This window comes from Callithrix jacchus, chromosome 22 (assembly GCF_049354715.1).
Source record: "Callithrix jacchus isolate 240 chromosome 22, calJac240_pri, whole genome shotgun sequence".
NCBI classification, from domain to species: domain Eukaryota; kingdom Metazoa; phylum Chordata; class Mammalia; order Primates; family Cebidae; genus Callithrix; species Callithrix jacchus.
Genome location: NC_133523.1, coordinates 22,216,529 through 22,240,006, shown reverse-complemented (window position 1 = coordinate 22,240,006; position 23,478 = coordinate 22,216,529). Strand labels below are relative to the sequence as shown.

General features: G+C 39.4%; 1 protein-coding gene across 2 annotated transcripts in view; it reads right to left on the bottom strand.

Annotated features, from left to right (window-relative positions):
- Positions 1 to 13,817: 13,817 nt before the first annotated feature.
- Positions 13,818 to 23,478, bottom strand: part of LOC103787304 (uncharacterized) — a 38,043-nt gene continuing 28,382 nt past the window's right edge. For both annotated transcript variants that reach the window (XM_035285491.3, XM_035285492.3), the window contains one exon: positions 13,818 to 18,572. In XM_035285491.3, the coding sequence (XP_035141382.1) occupies positions 16,666 to 18,572 (1,907 nt within the window). In that variant the 3' untranslated portion in view covers positions 13,818 to 16,665. The remainder of the gene's footprint in view (positions 18,573 to 23,478) is intronic.

Below are 23,478 nucleotides of genomic sequence, written 5' to 3'. Positions count from 1 at the left end.
ACTTAAAAAATAACTCAAAAGGCCGGGCGCGGTGGCTCAAGCCTGTAATCCCAGCACTTTGGGAGGCCGAGGCAGGTGGATCACGAGGTCAAGAGATCGAGACCATCCTGGTCAACATGGTGAAACCCTGTCTCTACTAAAAATACAAATAAAAATTAGCTGGGCATGGTGGCGCATGCCTGTAATCCCAGCTACTCAGGAGGCTGAGGCAGGAGAATTGCTTGAACCCAGGAGGCGGAGGTTGTGGTGAGCTGAGATCGCGCCATTGTACTCCAGCCTGGGTAACAAGAGCGAAACTCCGCCTCAAAAAATTAAATAAATAAATAAATAACTAGAAAACATTTTATAACCGTGCACCACATAAGAAACTAATATGTAGTACTAATAAATGCAAATTAAATCACCTAGAAAATAGTAATCCAGAATGTCACTTTCAATATTTAAGCATTTGAACTTTTGTTTTAAAAATGTAAAATAAAGCATTTGATAAGCTTTATGTAGCTTATCAGCATACTGTAGACAATAGATGTTTAAAAATGAAAATAGGCCAGGCACGGTGGCTCATGTCTGTAATCCTAGCACTCTGGGAGGCCGAGGAGGGCAGATCACCTGAAGTCAGGAGTTTGAGATCAGCCTTGCCTACATGGTGAAACCCCATCTTTACTAAATACAAAAATCAGCTAGGCTTGGTGGTGGGTGCCTGCAATTCCAGCTACTTGGGAGGCTGAGACAGAGAATTACTTGAATCCAGGAGGCAGAGGTTGCACTCCAGCCTGGGGGACAGAGCTAAGCTCCGTCTCAAAGAAACAAACAAAAAAACCCACTTTAAAAAAAACCTGATATTCACCAATGCATACATACTGTTTTTTGTGTGTTGGGAGAGTCAAAAGCAGAATATTTGGTGTACTGATTAAATAATTCATATTTACTGTGAGTGAATATTTTCACATCTTTTTTTTTTTCTTTTGAGATGGAGTCTCACCCAGGCTAGAGTGCAATGATGCAATCTCTGCTCACTGCAACCTCCGTCTCCAGGGTTCAAGCTATTCTCATGTCTCAGCCTCCTGAATAGCTGGAATTACAGGCGCCTGCCACCACGCCTGGCTAATTTTTGGTATTTTTAGTAGAGATGGGGGTTTCACCATTCTAGCCAGGCTGGTCTCGAACTCCTGACTTCAGGTGATCTGCCCACCTTGGCCTCCCAAAGTGTTGGGATTATAGGAGTGAACCACTGCGCCCAGCCACTATTTTAGGTCTTAAAAATACTGCTTTGTACTGTGAATAATAATTGTGAAATATTTATCCTCAAGAGGATTCTGGCTCTCAGTCCAACATATATGGCAACTCATTTTTCTGGTTCCTCCAAACTGAGGTCATTAAGCCTCAAATATGGAGCGAGAAGGACTCAACAACAGAGGTTGCCATATAAAAAGGGTGAGATAGAATGGTCAGATCTAAGGCTCAAGGATTGATTGCCTGGGGGACCCCAATGTAATGATCTTAGCTATAAAGCTCACTGGGTAGAAATAAATAGTCTCTGGAATTGTAGCAGATGTGCCAACATAACTGAGCAAAAATGACATGTATCCAGGGATTATTAAGGGGAATGTTTATAAGCACATAAAAATTTGTTCCAAAGGCCAGGCGCAGTGACTCACGCCTATAATCCTAGCACTTTGGGAGGCTGAGGCGGGTGGATCACGAGGTCAAGAGATCGAGACCATCCTGGTCAACAAGGTGAAACCCCGTCTCTACTAAAAATACAAAAATTAGCTGGGCATGGTGGCTCGCACCTGTAGTCCCAGCTACTCGGGAGGCTGAGGCAGGAGAATTGCTTGAACCCAGGAGGCGGAGGTTGCGGTGCGCCGAGATCGTGCCATTGCACTCCAGCCTGGGTAACAAGAACTCCATCTGAAAAAAAAAAAATGTGTTACAAATCTTATTACAATAGCAATATTATTATTATTATTATTATTATTATTTTTGAGACGGAGTTTCACTCTTGTTACCCAGACTGGAGTGCAATGGCGGGATCTCGGCTCACCGCAACCTCCGCCCCCTGGGTTCAGGCAATTCTCCTGCCTCAGCTTCCTGAATAGCTGGGATTACAGGCACGCGCCACCGTGCCCAGCTAATTTTTTGTATTTTTAGTAGAGACGGGGTTTCACCATGTTGACCAGGATGGTCTCGATCTCTTGACCTCGTGATCCACCCGCCTCGGCCTCCCAAAGTGCTGGGATTACAGGCTTGAGCCACCGCGCCCGGCCTACAGTAGCAATATTCTTATCTGTAATGACAGCTTCCCCAAGCAAAAGATGCCATAGAGAGACTAAGTCAACTGCCTAATATGTTGTAGGCAGTTAATTTCAATATTTAACAAACTTACAATAATTTTATGACTTAATTGAACTCTGTTTCATGTATAAATTTCACTAAAAGGCACTATCTAGTAGCTATTTCTCTGTTTTTCTGGAATTTTTCTGTTGCTTGATTCCAAATCAACCTTATTTGAATCCCAGTCATTTATAAAGCCCCAGATTTAAGAACAGAAAAACAGCAGAAATGAAACCAAGTTACCACAAACAATCCATGTCTAATATATTTGGTTTCCCACATGAACCAAAAACCACACAAGCTAAACAACAGTGGGTTTAAAACTCAACCTAAATTTAACAATAGCAGTCGGAGTCATATGCAAAAATTAGCAAAGTCACAATGTAGAAACTTTTAGTCTGTTATTGCAGGAAAAATATTATAATTTTTATTTTGGCATTTTTTAGAAAGGATAAATAATATATTAAATATAAAGTATACCCACTCAAATATAATAAATACATATAAATTTTATTGTTATTCTTTTTCTCTTTTTTTTGAGACGGAGTTTCGCTCGTTACCCAAGCTGGAGTGAAATGGTGCGATCTCGGCTCACTGCAACCTCCGCCTCCTGGGTTCAGGCAATTCTCCTGCCTCAGCCTCCTGAGTAGGTGGGGTTACAGGCATGCACCGCCATGCCCAGCTAATTTTTTGTATTTTTAGTAGAGATGGGGTTTCACCATGTTGACCAGGATGGTCTCGATCTCTTGACCTCAGGCAATCTGCCCACCTTGTCCTCCCAAAGAGCTGGGATTTCAGGCATGAGCCATTGCTCCCAGCCTGCACCTAACTTTTAAAAGTCTTTCTGTTTTGCAATAAATTACCCTATGCTGCATTTCCTTTGTTGTGTGTCTCATGTTTAAGTTTTTTTTTTTTAAACTTAGAAGACAAAAACTGAGGTCTCACAACAACAATTAACACTATCAGGCTTTGTTTCGTAATTTTTATTATAAACATTTTACTATCTGATGTGTCAATATTCACATTTCAAACAGCCAACTTATATTGAAGTCTACTATATAACACTAACTTGAAAATTTAAATGATGACAAAATGATTTGCCATAAAAGCATGTGTATTTTAGAAGTTTCAGCTTTATCACACTTTCTATTCAATTTTTTTTTTTTTTCTTGAGATGGAGTTTCGCTCTTGTTACCCAGGCTGGAGTGCAATGGTGCGATCTTGGCTCACCGCAACCTCCGCCTCCTGGATTCAAGCAATTCTCCTGCCTCAGCCTCCTGAGTAGCTGGGATTACAGGCACACGCCACCATGCCCAGCTTATTTTTGTATTTTTAGTAGGATGGGGTTTCACCATGTTGACCAGGATGGTCTCAATCTCTTGACCTCGTGATCCACCCGCCTCGGCCTCCCAAAGTGCTGGGTTTACAGGCGTGAGTCACCGCACCCGGCCTCCAATTATTGTTATATGTACTTTTGACATAACTGGATTTGAAAGCTAAGAAAAAACTAAAGTGGGCCGGTCGCGGTGGCTCATGCCTGTAATCCCAGCACTTTGGGAGGCCAAAGCAGGCAGATCCCCTGAGATCAGGAGTTCGAGACCAGCGTGAGAAACATAAAGGAAACCCCGTCTCTACTAAAAATCCAAAATTAGCCAGGCATGGTGCTGCATGCCTATAATCTCAGCTACTGAGGAGGCTGAGGCAGGAGAATCGCCTAAATCCGGGAGACAGGTTGCGGTAAGCCAAGATCTGCACTGCACTCTAGCCTGGGCAACAAAATTGGAAGTCCATCTCAAAAAAAAAAAAGAACTGAAGTATGATTTTAAAGGTTCAAGGGCCTTAAGCTTAGTGGCACAAATGCTCTGTAGTAAAATAAAGCCTCATCTTTTTATCAATATTTTAATAGTTTTATGTCTGAGCACTTATGCATCAAGAAGAGAACTTTGGATGATGTTAGGGAATATTTAAATGGATAAAGTAGAAAGTGATCATTGGAGTCTAATAAGTGATGGATACAGCAACATAATACTTTACAAAACCATTCAGGGTGTGTTTGAGAAACACATAGGAGCTGTATGATTAATGTAAAGTGTTCTCTCTCTAACTTTAGTCTTTATTCTCAACCTTACAAATATCACATATTCACATACACAGAATAAGAAAAATTAAGGCGGCTGTTGAACAGTTAGTACACATGGTGGACACAGGGAGGGGAGCATTACACATTACAGTCAGTTTGGACTAGGGGATGGACAGCGGGGAGGGTAGGGAGGGATAACATGAGAAGAAATACCAGATACAGGTGACTGGTGGGGGTAGGGGGGGAGGAAGGCAGCAAACCACATTGCCATGTGTGTACCTATGCAACAATCCTGCATGATGTGCACATGTACCCCAGAACCTAAAGTACAGTAAAAAATAAATAAAATCTGAAAAAAAAATTAAAATTAACTTTTTTTTCCTGGAAGGCAGTGTTTCAGCTTTTACTATATCTTTTTCACATTGCTGTGATGATGCTGTTGAAGTACCCTCTTTCACCTGAAGATTACCTGTGTGAATTTGAATAGATTGTCATTGGAGTGGACCAGCCCAGCACACTCCCTTGGAACTGTCACTTTGCTTTTCAGGCAGTTAAAATGCCTTTGAAGAGTGAAAATATAGTGACTGCTGATTATGCAGAAAGTTTTACATTAAAAAGTTTATCAAATGTTTGAAAATTACATTCCATGGTTAGGGCCGGGTGCGGTGACTCACCACTTGTAATCCCAGCACTTTGGGAGGCAGAGGTGGGCGGATCATGAGGTCAGGAGTTTGAGAACAGCCTGTCCAAAATAGTGAAACCCTGTCTCTTAAAAAACAACAAAAGACAGACAAGAAAATTAAATTGCATGGTCTACAACTTTTAAAATATAAAATGTGGCCTGGTGTAGTGGCTCAGGCCTGTAATCCCAGCGCTGTGGGAGGCTGAGGCAGGTGGAAGAGTTGAGACCAGCCTGGCTAACATGGTAAAACCCCGTTTTGGCTGGGTGCGGTGGCTCATGCCTGTAATCCCAGCACTTTGGGAGGCCAAGGCAGGTGGATCACGAGGTCAAGAGATCGAGACCATCCTGGTCACATGGTGAAACCCCATCTCTACTAAATATACAAAAAATTAGCTGGGCATGGTGGCACATGCCTGTAATCCCAGCTGCTTGGGAGGCTGAGCCAGGAGAATCGCTTCAGCCTGGGAGGGGGAGGTTGCATCGAGCAGAGATTGTGCCACTGCACTCCAGCCTGGGCAACAGAGCAAGACTCCATCTCAAAAAAACAAAATACAACAAACAAGTATTGCTCCAACGTTTTTCAGTTCTTAATCAGGTATGCTTTCCATGATAAGTTCTATTTTAAAAGGGTAACTAGTGGTCTCCTTGGTGTTTCTGTAGTGGATATTGTAAAGCTGGGTAACCAGAATCGTGCAGACATGCTGATTTAATCAGAGTAAATTCAGCCTTCTTGGTAGAGTATTGGTATCTCAGGAGCTGATCATTCACTTCAACTTAGTAAGTGTTGCTCCATAATACCAGTGAGTCCTTTCACTGGCATTTTTCCCTTTTTTCTCCCACTGATGTGGTCATGTTATGAGCTCCTCTGTTTATCTTAAGCTATCCCAGATGAGAGGTGATTATTTCCTGCATGAATGAGATCCCCTTCTTTTCCTCTTCTTTGGGATCCTCCTGTCCTCCCTACAGGAAGCAACATGTTGGAGGCAGGAATTATGACAATATACAAATATATTTCCTGCCATATGACCACCACAAGCAGCTTACAGCATGACCCACCTAGGCCAGGCCAGGCCAGACCAGCAGGGGTGTTTTTCTATGTGTCTTTCTCTCTTAAAAAGCACTTCTAATTAAGTTTAGCCCAATGAGGATAATCACCCTTATGATAAAAAAAACATAGTCGCCGAGCGCGGTGGCTCAAGCCTGTAATCCCAGCATTTTGGGAGGCCGAGGCAAGTGGATCACGAGGTCAAGAGATCGAGACCATCCTGGTCAACATGTGAAACCCCATCTCTACTAAAAATACAAAAAATTAGCTCAGCATGGTGATGCGTGCCTGTAATCCCAGCTACTCAGGAGGCTGAGGCAGGAGAATTGCCTGAACCCAGGAGGCGGAGGTTGCGGTGAGCCGAGATTGCGCCATTGCACTCCAGCCTGGGTAACAAGAACGAAACTCCGTCTCAAAAAAAAAAAAAAAACCTCAGTCATTCCATATTACATACATATATTCAAACATCACGTTATACCCCATAAATTCATTAAACTTTGTCAATCAAAAATACCATTCATACATTAAAGAGAAAAAAATAAACTTTCAGAAAATTGAGGCCAGGCGTGGTGACTCACGCCTGTAATCCCAGCACTTTGGGAGGCCGAGGCAGGTGGATCAGGAGGTCAGGAGTTCGAGACCAGCCTGACCGACACGGTGAAACCTCGTCTCCACTAAAAATACAAAAATTAGCTGGGCATGGTGGCACACACCTGTAATCCCAGCTACTCAGGAGGCTGAGACAGGAGAATTGCCTGAACCTGGAAGGTTTTAGACTTTGTCTAAAAAAAAAAAAAGAAAAGAAAAAGAAATTTGACCAGAGAAAAAAGAAAGAAGTGTTTATTTTAAAATCTTAGAAAATATATACATATCTTTTTCACGTATTTCACATGCCTTGCTCATTCAATGATTTAACTTTTTTTTTTTTTGAGAGGGAGTCTCCCTCTGTCACCCAGACTGGAGTGCAGTGGCATGATCTCCTCTCACTGCAACCTCCGCCTCTCGGGTTCAAGCGATTCTCCTGCCTCAGCCTCCTGAGTAGCTGGGATTACAGGTGCCCACTATCACGCCCGGCTCATTTTTTTAATTTTGGTAAACGGAGTTTCACCATGTTGGCCAGGCTGCACTCAAAGTCCTGACTTCAGGTGGTCCATCCACCTCCACCTCCCAAAGTGCTGGGATTACAGGCATCAACTGCCGCTCCCAACCATAAGTAAACTTTTAATATAATGAATAGTCTAAACCCACACTCAAGAATAAAATGTTTATTGTTAACGTTCAAAATAATACTATAGGCCAGGTGCGGTGGCACATGCCTGAAATCCCAGCACTCTGGGAGGCCGAGGCTGGCAGATCTCTTGAGGTTAGAAGTTCGAGAGCAGCCTGGCCAACAAGGCGAAACCCCATCTCTACCTAAAAAATTACAAAAATTAGCTGGGTGTGGTGGCCTGCACCTTTAATCCCAGCTGCTCGAGAGGCTCAGACAGGAGAATTTCTTGAACCTGGGAGGCGAAGTTTGTAGTGAGCCGAGGTAACTCTACTCCTGCCTAGGTGACAGAGTGAGTCTCCCTCTCAAAAGAAAAAATTTTCTTCAGTGACTAAAATAAAATAGATTGGAATTACTGATCAGTAACTTACAATGTGGTTTCAAATGTTACTTAATGAATATGTGGTCTCTTTTAAACTCATTTTAACAAATTACTATTTTTTTTTCACTTCTATTAGAAAAAAAGTACTAAAATTTCTGTTATTACAAACCTATAAATTTTTTTAGATTTAAATGTAGTGCTAATCTTAAAAGATCTGTATGCTTAGGATTTTGAAAAGCCTATTCTCCATTTAAACTTAGAAGATAAATAGCTGCTTTTCAGTAAACCCAACCGGGCAATTGTGACTCACAAGTATAAGCTATTAAAATATTAATACTATCACCTAGAGGACACCTTCAGGTATCTGCATTTTCAAGTTGTTTAACTTGTAATAATTCAAAAAGAATTTTTTATAAACTGTAAAAAACTAAAAATATAATTGTCGGAGGCGGTGGCTCATGCCTGTAATCCCAGCATTTTGGGGGGCTGAGGCAGGTTAATTACAAGGTCAGGATATTGAGACCATCCTGGCAAACATGGTGAAACTTTGTCTCTACTAAAAATACAAAAAATTAGCTGGTGTGTGGTGGCACATGCCTATAATCTCAGCTACTCGACAGGCTGAGTCAGGAGAATCGCTTGAACCTGGAAGGCAGAGGTTGCAGTGAGCCAAGATTGCACCACTGCACTGCAGCCTGGGAGAGAGTGAGATTCCATTACAAAAAAAAAACACTAAAAATATGAAAAATTTGTTTTAGTTCGCGGTGGCTCAAGCCTGTAATCCCAGCACTTTGGGAGGCTGAGGCGGGTGGATCACGAGGTCAACAGATCGAGACCATCTTGGTCAACATGGTGAAACCCCGTCTCTACTAAAATTACAAAAAATTAGCTGGGCACGGTAGCGCGTGCCTGTAATCCCAGCTGCTCAGGAGGCTGAGGCAGGAGAATTGCCTGAACCCAGGAGGCGGAGACTGCGATGAGCCGAGATCGCGCCATTGCACTCCAGCCTGGGTAACAAGAGCGAAACTCCGTCTCAAAAAAAAAAAAAAAAAATTAAATAATGTCATTATTTATAGTTGAAATAACACTAAATTTTAAGAGGCTGTGGCTTTAGAAACAAGAAATGTTATGGTTGACTCTGCTTTACTTCCTGCTCTATTTCACACAAACACAGCAGCACAGAAAAGACCAGAAATGCAACACCTTGATTGCAAATACACCAGTACCCTTCTAGGGAGAACATATGTGTGACCATTGACTTGAAATTCATAACATCTTTTGAAGTACAGGCTTCTGTATGGCAAGAAACAAAGAAAAATTTTACACAGCAATAGAATAAGAAATATACTCTCAAATTACCTTCTAACCCATTATTTCCGTTTTCAGTAGCATGGTTGTGACGGAATGAGCATTTGCAGCAGTATGGGCTTAACCTACACTCTGTTTCATCATTTTTGAGCTATAGCTGTTAAGTCTTTTATAATTTTATTAGAAAAAAATGCTTTCTTTTTCTAATTCAGAAATTCAGCATGATTTCACAGCTTCACATATTCAGAAATGTCTCATTCTAAAAAATGTAATTGGCTGGGCACAGTGGCTGACACCTGTAATTCTGGCACTTTGGGAGGCTGAGGCGGGTGGATCATGGAATGTGAGGTCATGAGTTCAAGACCAGCCTGGCCAACATGGCAAAACCCTGTCTCTACTAAAATATAAAAATTAGCTGGGGATGATAGCACATACCTATAACCCCAGTTACTTGGGAGGCTGAGGCAAAATTGATTGAACCTGGGCGTCAACAGAAATAAACATGAAGTCATCTTTTTTTTTCTGAGATGAGAATTTCCCTCGTTACCCAGGTTGGAATGCAGTGGTGATATCTTGGCTCACTGCAACCTCTGCCTCTCAGGTTTAGGCGATTTTCGTGCCTCTGCTTCCCGAGTGGCTGGCATTACAGACATGTGCCACCACATCTGCCTAATTTTGTATTTTTAGTAGAGATGGGGTTTCACCATGTTGATCAGGCTGGTCTCGTACTCCTGATCATCCACCTCTGCCTCCCCAAGTGCTGGGATTACAATCATGAGCCACCATGGCCAGCTTTAGTCCCTTCTTACTTAATAAATGATACTGAAAATACTGGTTAATTATATGGAGAAGAAAACTGGACCTCTACCTCTTGCTGTATAAATGACAGAACTCGCCGGACATGCTATTCCAGCTACTCAAGAGACTGAGGCAAAAGAATTGCTTGAACCCCGAAAGGTGGAGGTGGCACCGTGAGCCTAGATCACTCCACTGAACTCCAGCCTGGGAGACAGAGCAAGACTGTCTCAAGACCAAAACAAAACATACAACTCGAGGTAGATGAAAGACTTAAAACTACCTTGACTTATATTTTTATTTCTGTTGTCTCTATCAAAAATAAACTGGTCGTATAAGTGTACCTTTATTTCAGAGTTCTCTTCCATTTCATTGGTCTATATATATATTTTGTACCAGAATTAAAGTAATAGGAAGTCTCTAGGTTTATACGTTTTCCCTAAAGTTACTTTGGCTCTTGTATTCTTCAATTTTAGAATAGCATTTTTTTACTAATTCTATTTTTAAAGTCATTGATAGCTTGATAGAAAAGAACTAATCTGTAGATTGCTTTAGGTAGAAAGGACATTCTAATTATATTGGTTCTTCAAATTCATGAGCATAAAATGCCTTTTGTCTCTGATTCCTTTCAGCAGTATTTATAGTTCTCAGTCTAGAGATATTTTATCTCAATTTAGTGTATTGCCTAGGTATATTATTTTTTGGTTGTAGCTATTGTAAGTAACACTGTGTTCTCAATTTTCTGCTTGAATGGTACTCGTGCACAGAAATGCTACTTATTTGTGTATATTAGCTACTCCGGAGGCTGAGGCAGAAGAATCACTTGAACCCAGGGGCAGAGGTTGCAGTGAGCCAAGATCAAGTCATTGCACTCCAGCCTGGGCAACAAGAGCAAAACTGTCTCAAAACAAAACAAAAAAAACTCATCTAGAATAACTGTATTAATTATATAGTGAAATAAATTTAACCAAAAACTGGAAACATCTATGCATTATAATCTAAACAATATTTAAGTACAAAATTAATACATAAATGGAAAAATATTACCTTCAAATGAATTGGCATTACTAGTGTTAAATATCTGTATTAAAGAAAATCTACAAATATAATGCAACCTCTACAAAAATACCAGTGACATACTTTAAATTTTAAAACATACATCTAAAATTTATGTGGTACCACAGAAGACTGTTAGTGGCCAAAGCAATAAAGATTAAAAAAAAAAAAGGTGAAGGTATCACCCTACCTGACCTTAAAATATACTAAAAAGTTACATTAGCTAAAACAGTATGGTAATTGAGGAAAAACAAACATTCCAATGGATTGGGGGATAAAAAAAAAGACCAGAAATGGCTGACTTGAAGTTACAATCTAACTTAAGCAGAAATATTTATGGCTTATTATGGAGCATCAGTTACACAGTAAGCAGTCATGCTTTTTTTTTTCCCTTTTGAGACAGTCTCGCTCTGTCCCCCAGGTGGGACTTTTGTTGCACAATCCTGGCCACTGCAACCTCCGCCTATTGGGTGTAAGTGATTCTCTTGCCTTAGCTTCCTGAGTAGCTGGGATTACAGGCATGTGTCACCAGGCCCAGCTAATTTTAGTATTTTTAGTAGAGACAGTTTCACCATATTGGGGGTCAGACTGGTCTTGAACTCTTGACCTTATGATCTGCCCTCGGCCTCCCAAAGTGCTGGGATTACAAGTGTGAGCCACCACGCCAGCCTTAATTTTTGTTTTTAGTAGAAATGGGGTTTTGTTTGCCAGGCCGGTCTTGAATTCCTGGCCTGAGGTAATCTGCCCACCTTGGCCTCCCAAAGTGCTGGGATTAAAAGTGGGAGCCACCGCGCCTGAACTCAGTCATGTTTCTTTGATACATTTATATATAAAAACATTCTCATGACTTATGAAGCTTTCCTAGAACTTACTTGACCAAAAAAAAAAGACTCAATAAATAAGTAAATTTACTTATGTCTTCTACAGAAAGAGGGCAATAAAGAAAAGTGGGCCAGGCGCGGTGGCTCACGCCTGTAATCCCAGCACTTTGGGAGGCCGAGGCGGATGGATCAAGAGATCCATGGCCAAGAGATCGAGACCATGCTGGTCAACATGGTGAAACCCCGTCTCTACTAAAAATACAAAAACTTAGCTGGGCATGGTGGTGCGTGCCTGCAATCCCAGCTACTCAGGAGGCTGAGGCAGAAGAATTGCCTGAACCCAGGAGGCGGAGGTTTCAGTGAGCTGAGATCACGCCATTGCACTCCAGCCTGGGTAACAAGAGCGAAACTCCATCTCAGAAAAGTTAAAAAAAAAAAAAAAAAAGAAAAGTAGGCTTACATAAACATCTGTAACAAAATGGAATATTCTAAATAAAACATACTAATTATGGAATTACATCTTAAAATGTTGTGTGCACTACTAAATTTTATTAACATTCTTATAATCAATGACCAGCTCACGTAATGAATACTTCATAAACTATAAAACAAATAACAAGAAAACTATAAATCTAGCATGAGTATCAAGCAAAGAAAAACAGACTTTGTATGGAAATTCTGAACCATAAGCCATAAGGTTTTACAGTACTGAATACAAAACTGAGAGCACAAATTTGCTTTCGGCATTTTTTAGGTTATTATTATCTAGAAATTAATCACCTTATTAAAATGGTTTTATTCCAATAGTGTTTTCTTCTGAAAATAGGTAACAAACTCATATTCATACAAGCACACATACTCCATAATTTTAATTTTCTTTCCTAAGGTTTATCTTTAATGTATGTGTGTTGTTTTTTTGTTTTGATATGGAGTTTCACTCTTGTTGTACAGGCTGGAGTGCAAGGCACAATCTTGGCTCACTGCAACCTCCGCCTCCGTAGTTCAAGCCATTTTCCTCCTGTGTAGCTGAGATTACATGCACCACAATGCCTGGCTGTATTTTGTATTTTTGGTATAGATGGGGTTTCTCCATGTTGGTGTTGGTCAGGCTGGTCTCAAACTCCTGACCTCAGGTGTTCTGCCCACATCGCCTCCCAAAGTGCTGGAATTACAGGCAAGAGCCACCACTCCTGGCTAACTTTATGTAAATCAAAATTAAAAATCTGAGTTTACAGGCAGGCAGGCCACATGTTCAAATAAAAATATTTAAGGAATTTATGAAAATATCTATTCAAGACTCACAAATGCATGGATTTAGTAATACTTCTAAATAATATTATAACCAAAGAAATTACCCTGTAGTCAGTCAATACTATTTATTCATTTTGAGAGAGTCTCGCTCTATTGCCCAGGTTGGAGTGCAGCGGTATGATCTCAACTCACTGCAACCTTCACTTCCAGTTTTAAATGATTCTCCTGCCTCAGCCTTCAGAGTAACTGGGATTACAGATGTCCACCCCCACGCCCAGCTAACTTTTTCTATCTTTGGCAGACAGGGTTTCACCACGTTGGCAAGGCTAGTCTCGAACTCCTGACCTCGTGATCCACCCACCTCACCCTCTTAAATTGCTGAGATTACAGGTGTGAGCCACAGTGCCCGGCCCAATAATTTTTGTATTTTTAGTACAAATGGGAGTTTTGACATGTTGCCCACACTGGTCTCGAATTCCTGACCTCAGGTGATCCACCCATCTGGGGCTCCCAAAGTGCGAGGAGTACAGGCATAAGCCACCACGTCCAGCCACCAGTAACAATTGTACATTTTAAAATAACAAAAACTGTAAAACTAAATTTTCTGTAATACAAAGAATAAATGCCAGAGGTGATAGATACCTAATTTACCATGAGGTGATTATTATATATTGTATGCATGTATCAAAATATGCCACATGGCATATTTTGATACATGCATACAATATATAATGCCATATACACATACTATGCACCCAAAAAATTAAGTAAATTTAAATGACAAAGAAAAATAAAAATTTAACCTTCAGGAACATTCCTTAACTTCTTTGCAGTTTAAAGCCATTGGCAAAAAAAATTACTAGAGATGGTACTTTATTATGTCAACAAATATATTGTTACCATCCTTTACACTCTTAAGGTGGAATGGGTTAAGGTCAGTGGCAAAATACTGTTTCATTGAGTGCACAATAGTATTTAACATGTTAAAAATGTTAAATTCGAAAATTAAGTCTACACATAACTTCAATGTTTTTATTTTTATTTATTTATTTTTTTTGAGACGGAGTTTTGCTCTTGTTATCCAGGTTGGAGTGCAATGGTGCAATCTCAGCTCACCGCAACCTCCCCCTCCTGGGTTCAGGCAATTCTCCTGCCTCAGCCTCCCGAGTAGCTGGGATTACAGGCACGTGCCACTATGCCCAGCTAATTTTTTGTACTTTTAGTAGAGATGGGGTTTCACATGTTGACCAGGATGGTCTCAATCTCTTGACCTCGTGATCCACCTGCCTCGGCCTCCCAAAGTGCTGGGATTACAGGCATGAGCCACCACACCCGGCTAACTTCAAGGTTTTTAAATTTACTGGATTGTATCACATAAAAGTACAATTAGTAAAATAATATATTATTAATTTTAACTAAAATTAAAAATTTTTCTCACAATGCAGAATATTAAACTGAACAGCTACGTCAGCCATCACTAAATATTGTACGTTAACCACAAAGAGCATCCCTACTTAGATTTGCATCATGCATCTTACACTTTAATGTCTTTATTATTTAATAGAAAAAGTAATAATGCTCACCTAATAAAAAAGAATCTCTCATATCTTTCATGCAGGAACAATTCATCATGTTTTCACATGTGAATACAACAGGAATAAAGATACAGTCATCAATTTGAAAGCTGAATTACATCCTTATTCACGTATCCAAAAAAATCTTTTTTCAAGAAAAAAATATACTTTGGCTGGACACAGCAGCATACATCTCTGTCATCCTAACACTTTTGGAGGCTGAATCACCTGAGGTCAGGAGTTTCCAGACGAACTTGGCTAATGATGAGACTCCATCTCTACTAAAATTACAAGTTAGCCAGGCATAGTGGCTCATGTCTGTAACCTCAGCTACCTGGGGGGCTGAAGCAAGAGATTCACTTGAACCTGGGAAGCAGAGGCTGCACTCCAACCTGGGTGACTAAGCAAGACTCTGTCTTAAAAAAAAAAAAAAAAAAAAGTATATTTTGAATGTAATTATAGCTTTCCAAAATATCTTATACCCTTTTAAAGTTACATAAAAAATGTTTATGTATAACTTCAGCTTTAAATTATGTTCTAAACTCAGTACTCTGATTTAGTGTAGTGTCTGAAGTCAGTTCCTTAGATATTTCTACTCTGAATTAATATTTACATAATTTTCAAATAACTCATTTTTTATATCACCACATCTGCAAAAATATATTTTAGTATAAACTCTCTGGTGTTTCCTAAGCTGTAGTTTGTGTTTTAAAAAGTTTTTCAAAATTTATTACATTTGCAGAGATTTTTTTTTTTTTTTTTTGAGACGGAGTTTTGCTCTTGTTACCCACACAACCTCCGCCTCCTGGGTTCAAGCAATTCTCCTGCCTCGGCCTCCTGAGTAGCTGGGATTACAGGCACATGCTACCATGCCCAGCTAATTTTTTGTATTTTTAGTAGAGATGGGGTTTCGCCATGTTTACCAGGATGGTCTCGGTCTCTTGACCTCGTGATCCACCTGCCTCGGCCTCCCAAAGTGCTGGGATTACAGGCTTGAGCCACCGCACCCGGCCTGAGATTTTCTTCAATATAAATTCCCTGATGTTGAACAAAGTTTGAGTGAAGTTTGTACAAAATGTGTATAATAAGATCTGTCATATAATACAACTCTCTCTCTATATATATATATATATATGGTTTTTTTCAGATTGAGTCTCACTCTTTCACCCAGGCTGGAGTTCAATGGCACAATCTCAGCTCACTGCAACCTCCGCCTCACAGGTTCAAACAATTCTCCTGTCACAAGCTCTCAAATACCTGGGATTAGTCGTGTGCCACCATGCCCACCTAATTTTTGTATTTTGGGTAGAAACGGAGTTTCACCATGTTAGCCAAGTTGGTCTCAAACTTCCGACCTCACATGATCCAACCACCCAAAGTGCTGAAATTACAGGTGTGAGCCACCACACCCAGCTCGTATTTTAATGTTTGTCTTCAAAATAAATACTCTTCTTCACTTTAAAGGCTTGCAGTTTCTGAAAAATCTTTTGACAGCGATTTTTCTTTTTTGACATGGAATCTTGCTCTGTCACTCAAGCTGGAGTGCAGTGGCGTGATCTTGGCTTACCGCAACCTCTGCCTCCTGGGTTCAAGTGATTCTCTTCCCTCAGCCTCCCAAGTAGCTGAAACTATAGGCATGCACCCCCACACCCAGCTAACTTTTTTGTATTTTTCGTAGAGATGGGGTTTCATCATGTTGGCCACACTGGTCTCAAACTCTTGACCTCAGATGATCGACCTGCCTCGACCTCCCAGAGTGCTGGGATTATAGGCATGAGCCACCATGCCCAGCCAAAGCCATAGTTTTGTCAGCATCAGTTAAAAATTTTGCCACATTCTTCACACTTGTAGGTTTTCTCCAGTACAAAGTATTTTACCTACAATCAAGTATGACAACCATTTATCTTTGTAATATTCTTTCTATTTTTAGGATTTTGCACCAGCATTATTTCTTTTACATTTAGAAAAGTTGAGGTGTTGTCAATTGCACTGTTACATCTTTCAGGTTTGTACAGTTCCTCTCCAGTAGGAATTATGTCTGCTAAGAATTAAGGACTTGTTAAAGGCTTTGCTACATTATTCACACTTCTGGGTTTCTCTCCAGCATAACTTATCTTATGTGTTGTGAGTTCATGACCGGTTAAAAGCTTTGCCACATTCTTTATAAGATTTTTCTACAGCATGAATTTTCTTATGTGTAGTAAGGTTTGAACATTGGTTAAAAGCTTTGCCACATTCTTTACATTTGTAGGGTTTCTCTCCAGTATGAATTACCTTATGTTTAGTAAAAGTTGAGGACCACTTAAAGGCTTTGCTACATTCTTCACATTTGTAGGGTTTTTCTCCAGTATGAATTCTCTTATGTTCCATAAGATTTGAAAACCAGTTGAAGGCTTTGCCACATTCTTCACATTTGTAGTGTTTCTCTCCAGCATGAATTTTCTTATGTGTAGTAAGGGTTGAGAACTTATTAAAGGCTTTGCCACAATCTTCACATTTGTAGGGTTTCTCTCCAGTATGAATTGTCTTATGTTTAGTGAGAGTTGAGGACCATTTAAAGGCTTTGCCACATTCTACACATTTGTAGGGTTTCTCTCTAGTATGAACTATCGTATGTTGGGTAAGGTTTGAGTATTGGTAAAAACCTTTGCCACACTGTTCACACTTGTAGGGTTTCTCTCCAGCATGAATTATCTTATGTCTAGCAAGGGTTGAGGATTGGTTAAAAGCTTTGCCACATTCTTTACATTTGTAGGGTTTCTCTCCAGTATGAATTTTCTTATGTGTAGTAAGGTGTGAGGATAGGTTAAAAGCTTTGCCACATTCTTCACATTTGTAGGGTTTCTCTCCAGTATGAATTGTCTTATGTGCAGTAAGGGCTGAGAGTTGCTTAAATGCTTTGCCACATTCTTCACATTTGTAGGGTTTCTCCCCAGTATGAATTATCTGATGTGTAGTAAGTTGTGAGAACTGGCTAAAGGCTTTGCCACATTCTTCACATTTGTAGGGTTTCTCTCCCGTATGAATTCTCCTATGTGTAGTAAGGTGTGAGGATGTGTTAAAGGCTTTGCCACATTCGTCACATTTGTATGGTTTTTCTCCAGTATGAATTCTCTTATGTTGAGTAAGGGTTGAGGACACATTAAAGGCTTTGCCACACTCTTCACATTTGTAAGGTTTCTCCCCCGTATGAATTCTTTTGTGTTGAGTAAGGGTTGAGGACACATTAAAGGCTTTGCCACATTCTTCACATTTATAAGGTTTATCTCCAGTATGAATTCTCTTATGTTTAGTAAGGTTGGAGGATTGGTTAAAAGCTTTGCCACAATGTTCACATATGAAGGGTTTCTCTCCAGCATGAATTTTCTTATGTCTAGTAAGAGTTGACAACTGGTTAAAAGCTTTGCCACACTCTTTACATTTGTAGGCGTTCTCTGCAGTATGAATTATCGTACGTGTAGTAAGGTGTGAGGATGCGTTAAAAGTTTTGCCACATTCTTCAGTTGTGTAGGATTTCTCTCCAGTATGAATTATCTTATGTGTTTTAAGGTGTGAAGACTTGTTAAAAGCTTTGCCACGTTCTTTACATTTGTGGTGTTTCTGTCCTGTATGAATTCTTTTATGTTGAGAAAGGGTTGAGGACACATTACAGGCCTTGCCACATTCTTCAATTTTGTAGGAATTCACAGTAGTGTGAATTTTTTCATGTTGAGTTAGGTGTGAAAGAATGCAAAATGATTTGCCACACTGTTTACACTGGAAAGGATTCTTTTCAGTCTTATGTCTATTTGAATTTGAAAATGTATGAAAGTCTTTCACATATTTATCACATTGAAATATTTTGCTCTGGGTAGCTGTCAAACACTGTCCATTACAATTTCCTTTGTACACCCTATACTCATCCACACCTTTATGCCTGTTCTTTAACTGTAAATTGTGATATCCAGATTTTTCATATTTTCTCAGTATTACTGTTTGGAAAGAATCTTTTACACTCTCCTCTAGCCAAAGGTCTTGGGCAAAATAGGAACGCATACCTGAAAGAAATAAAAATAACAATTGAATCCACATACTACAGTCAGATACATATTCTTTACAAGTCTAATCTATAAAATTATACAAACTACATAAATAAGATTGCATAACAAGTCTGGGCGTGGCAGCTCATGCTTGTAATCTAAGCACTTTGAGAGGTTAAGGTGGGCAGATCATGTGAGGTCAGGAGTTTGAGACCAGTCTGGCCAATATGGTGAAACCCATCTCTACAAATAAAAAAAAAATACAAAAAAAAAAAAAAAAAAAAAACTAGCCAGGTGTGGTAGTCTGCACCCGTAATCCCAGCTACTCAGGAGGCTGAGGCAAGAGAATCACTTGAACCTAGGAGACAGCAATTGCAGTGAGCTGCGATCAAAGAACTGCACTCCAGCCTGGACAACAGAGCAAGACTTTGTCTCAAAAAAAAAATTGCGTAACAAAATACCAAAGGTCCTCATTTCTTTTTTTTTTGGAGACGAAGTTTTCGCTCTTGTTACCCAGGCTGGAGTGCAATGGCATGATCTCAGCTCACCGCAACCTCCGCCTCTGAGGTTCAGGCAATTCTCCTGCCTCAGCCTCCTGAGTAGCTGGGATTACAGGCACGCGCCACCATGCCCAGCTAATTTTTTGTATTTTTAGTAGAGACGGGGTTTCACCATGTTGACCAGGATGGTCTCTATCTCTTGACCTCATGATCCATCCACCTCGGCCTCCCAAAGTGCTGGGATTACAGGCGTGAGCCACCATGCCCAGACCAGGTCCTAATTTCTTTACAGACATATAAATGTAAGAAACATCTACAGACGAAAATGCATGCGTGAAAAATCTATAAATGAGTTAAGTGTGTAGAATGCTCCAGAAAGTGAGCACAATGCAAAGAGCCACAAAGAATAAAAATAAAAGTCTGTTATGTTTACGTAACACAGCTCCTCCATCTCCCCACCAATATAACATAGTGCCTTTAGAAGTCAATAGCCGACTGGGCATGGTGGCGTATTCGTGTAATCCCATAACTAAGGGAGGCCAAGGCAGGCAAATGACCTGAGGTCAGGTGTTCACAACCAGCCTGGCCAACATGGCAAAACTTTGTCTCTACTAAAAATACAAAAATTAGCCTGCCACAGTGTTGGGTGCCTATAATCCCAGCTACTCAGGAGGCTGAGGCAGGAGAATGGCTTGATCCCAGGAGGCAGGGGTTGCAGTGAGCTAGGATGTCGCCATTGCATTCCAGCTGGCACGACAGAGAAAAAAAAAGAGAAGTGAATAGCCAAGCCTGTTTTTGTTTTTTAAAGACAGGTAGAACACTGGCACATACATCTTTTTTTTTCATTTCTAGACACTGTCTTGGCTTTCTAGACACTGGATTCTGTCTCCCATGACATAAAGTGCTGAAAGAAATGTTAGTATACTTTGGAATGAGTTTGAATCTGCTGAATCCAAAGCTAAATGCTACAGCCACAGAGAGAGGGTAGTATCACAAACAGGGAACAGGTTTAGCAAGTGGTAACTGATTATTAAAAAACATGAATAAACTTTTTTAACTAAAAAATAAATACAAAATTTCAGACAAGATAGATAATAAGAACATGTTTAAGAGACTCTCAGAATCTCTAGCTGAGAAAATTTTTTCTGACTATGCCAGGACCTACAGCGACATTATAAAAATTGTGACAGGTAGCTTTTTAAGATATCCATGTCACAATTAAGGATTACAATGTATATAAAATAGTACAATATAGTCCCCTCAAGAATGTTATAAGGTTTTCAGAAAGAAACTGAAAAAGTATACATTAACTTTAAAAACTGATTGAAAATAATACTTAATAAGCAAAATAGTAAAACATAAAACTATGAAAACTCAGAAAAATGATGGTAAGAACAAAGATATTAAAAATATCAAAAAGAAAATTGCGGGGGTAAAAAACACAAAAAGAAATTACAACTGAAAACTCCTAACATAAAATATGTTGTAAAAATAAAGAAGCTCAACAAAGAAACTATAATACACAAAAATGCTTATAAGAAACAGAGACCATTCATGTGGGTGACAGTTTTCTGAGGAGCCAAAAAAAAAAAAAACCACAGATTTTTTTTTTGAGGCGGAGTCTTGCTCTGTCTCCCAGATTGGACTACAGTGGCACGATCTCTGTTTACTGTAACCTATGCCTCCTGGGCTCAAGTGAGTCTCCTGCCTCAGCCTCCCAAGTAGCTGGGATTACAGGTGCCCATCACCACACCCAGCTAATTTTTGTATTTTTAGTAGAGATGCAGTTTCACCAACTTGGCCAGGCTGGTCTTGAACTTGACTTTGTGATCCACCTGCCTCAGCCTCCCAAAGTGCTGATATTACAGGCATGTGCCACCACACCAAGCAAGAAACACAAATTAAGCACAATTTCAAAAGTGACACAAGACAATCTTGGGAGCTGCAAGATAAAAGCGATGTGTCATTTACAAACATAGTCTTATGAGATAACCAGTGAATTGATACCTAAAATTTTGCAAGCCAGAAGAAAACGCTGTGATATAGTCAAACTCCTGAAAACAAAAGCTATCATGTGAGAATAATACCATCAGGAAATCTGTCTTGCCAAATAGGAAGAAAAAAGCCTTCCTAAATAAGCCAAATTCTGAAAAAGTACATTGGCACTGCATATGCCCTACATATAAAAGATGCTGAAGGCAGTTTCTTTTACTGCAAATAACATAATTCAAGAAATGACAATCATACAAAAATTCATTGTCTGAGAAAGATATGCACATACACAAAAATAAAATTTCCTAACAAAATCATAATGATGCAGAAAACATTTTTAACTATGTTCAAAAATTGAAGGAATTTTAGAGAATAAAGAAATTAGAATTCTGAGGTATAATTTTTATATGCAACTGAAGTTTGTTTCTTACCAAATTAAAATATATTGTTGTATGTTTTAGAGGTTTATGTAATCCCTAAGGTACCACAAATTATGTATCTATATAGATACACAAAACAAAATAAGAAATAAGTAAAAGAGGCCAGGGGGCAGTGGCTCCTGCCTGTAATCCCAGCATTTTGAGAGGCTGAGGAAGGTGGATCACCTGAGGTCAGGAGTTGGAGATCAGCCTGACAAATATGGTAAAACCTTGTCTCTACTGAAATATAAAAATTAGCCAGGTGTGGTGGCTAGTCCCAACTACTCAGGAGGCTGAGACAGGAGAACTGCTTGAACCTGGGAGGTGGAAGTTTCCGTGAGCTGAGATCACACCACAGCACTCCAGCCTGGGTGGCAGAATGAGATTCAGTCTCAAAAAATAGAAAGAAAGAAAGAAAATGAGAAACAAAGATACAAGAATCAAATAAAACAACTAATAAAATAACATTAGTTAATTCCTTCTGTTTAAGAATATTATTTAAATATACATATTCATAAATACATATATATTTAACTTTACAATCAAGAGACATACTTTCAATAGAGGAATTTATTTAAAAATTTTTAGAACTAAAATCTGTCTAACTCTTCTTTCCACAAGAGTCACCTGAGACCTGATAATAAAAAAAAGACTGGGCTGGACTCAGTGGCTCACCTGTAATCCCAGCACTTTGGGAGGCTAAGGTGGGTGGATCACCTAAGGTCAGGAGTTTGAGACCAGCCTGGCTAACATGGTGAAACTCTGTCTCTACAAACATTAGTGAAGCGTGTTGGCAGGTGCCCATAATCCCAGCCACTTGAGAGGCTGAGGCAGGAGAAGCTCTTGACCCCAGGACATGGAGGTTGCAGTGAGCCGAGATTGTGCCACTGTACTCCAGCCTGGCAACAAAAGCGAAACTCCATCTCAAAAGAAAAAGACTGAAAGTGGCAAGATGGATGTAGACATTCCATGCAACAAGATTAAGAGCAGAAGAGGTCAGAATAATATTACATGAGCTATATCTTAAGTCAAAAACTGCCATATTTTATAAAATGTATTTTAAGTCAAAATTTCAAAGATACAGAGGAGGACATTAAACAATAGATTTACTTATTGAGAACCTACGACAAATTTGTATACGCATGTGTGTATGTATCTCACATTAGGCTTCTAAATATATAAAGCAAATATTAACAGAATCAAAAAACACACAGAGCAATATAATTATTGTTGCATATTTCAACACCCAACTTTCTGTAATGAAAGTAAACCAAAAGAGAATATTAGTAAGGGAACAGAAGACTTTAAGACAGTATAAAACAACCATTCCTAACAGAAGTATAGAGAACCCTCCTCAGCAATATTAGGATATACAGCCTTCTCAGTAGCTCATACAACATTCTCCTTGATAGTCCACCTATTAGGCCAAAAGAGAAGTCTTAACAAAATTTTTCAATTTGAATTTTTATGGATCACTTTCTATAACCTAAAAGAAAGTATAAAATAATAGAAAAAAACTTAAAAATTATACAAATATATTGAAATTAAACAAGACACTCTTGAACGGGCTCCTGTTCAAAGGTTGAAATAATTATTTCCATACTAAATGTAATCTACAGACTTACTGAAATGCTTTTTTAAAATTTCTCATTGCATGTTTGAAGCAACAATAACTACTACAAAAGTATATGGAAGCTTTGAGAGACAATAGCCAACAATCTTCAGAAAAGAAAATGTTTTAGCATTACAGTTTCTTATTACAAAAGAAAAAACACCACAGAGCTACAGAATTAAAACAATTTGGTATGAGTATAAAGGTAAAAAAGTAGACTAATAAAATAAAATGCACCACCTATATAAACTTTCACATGTATTGTCATATAGTTATTTAATAACCATCATTATTGTTGCTTTGTTACTGAAATCCAATAGGTAAAATCAATGCACATTTCTGTCACCAAATCGTTCAGTAGATATAATTTGAAATATAAAAATACTGGATGGGCCGGGCGC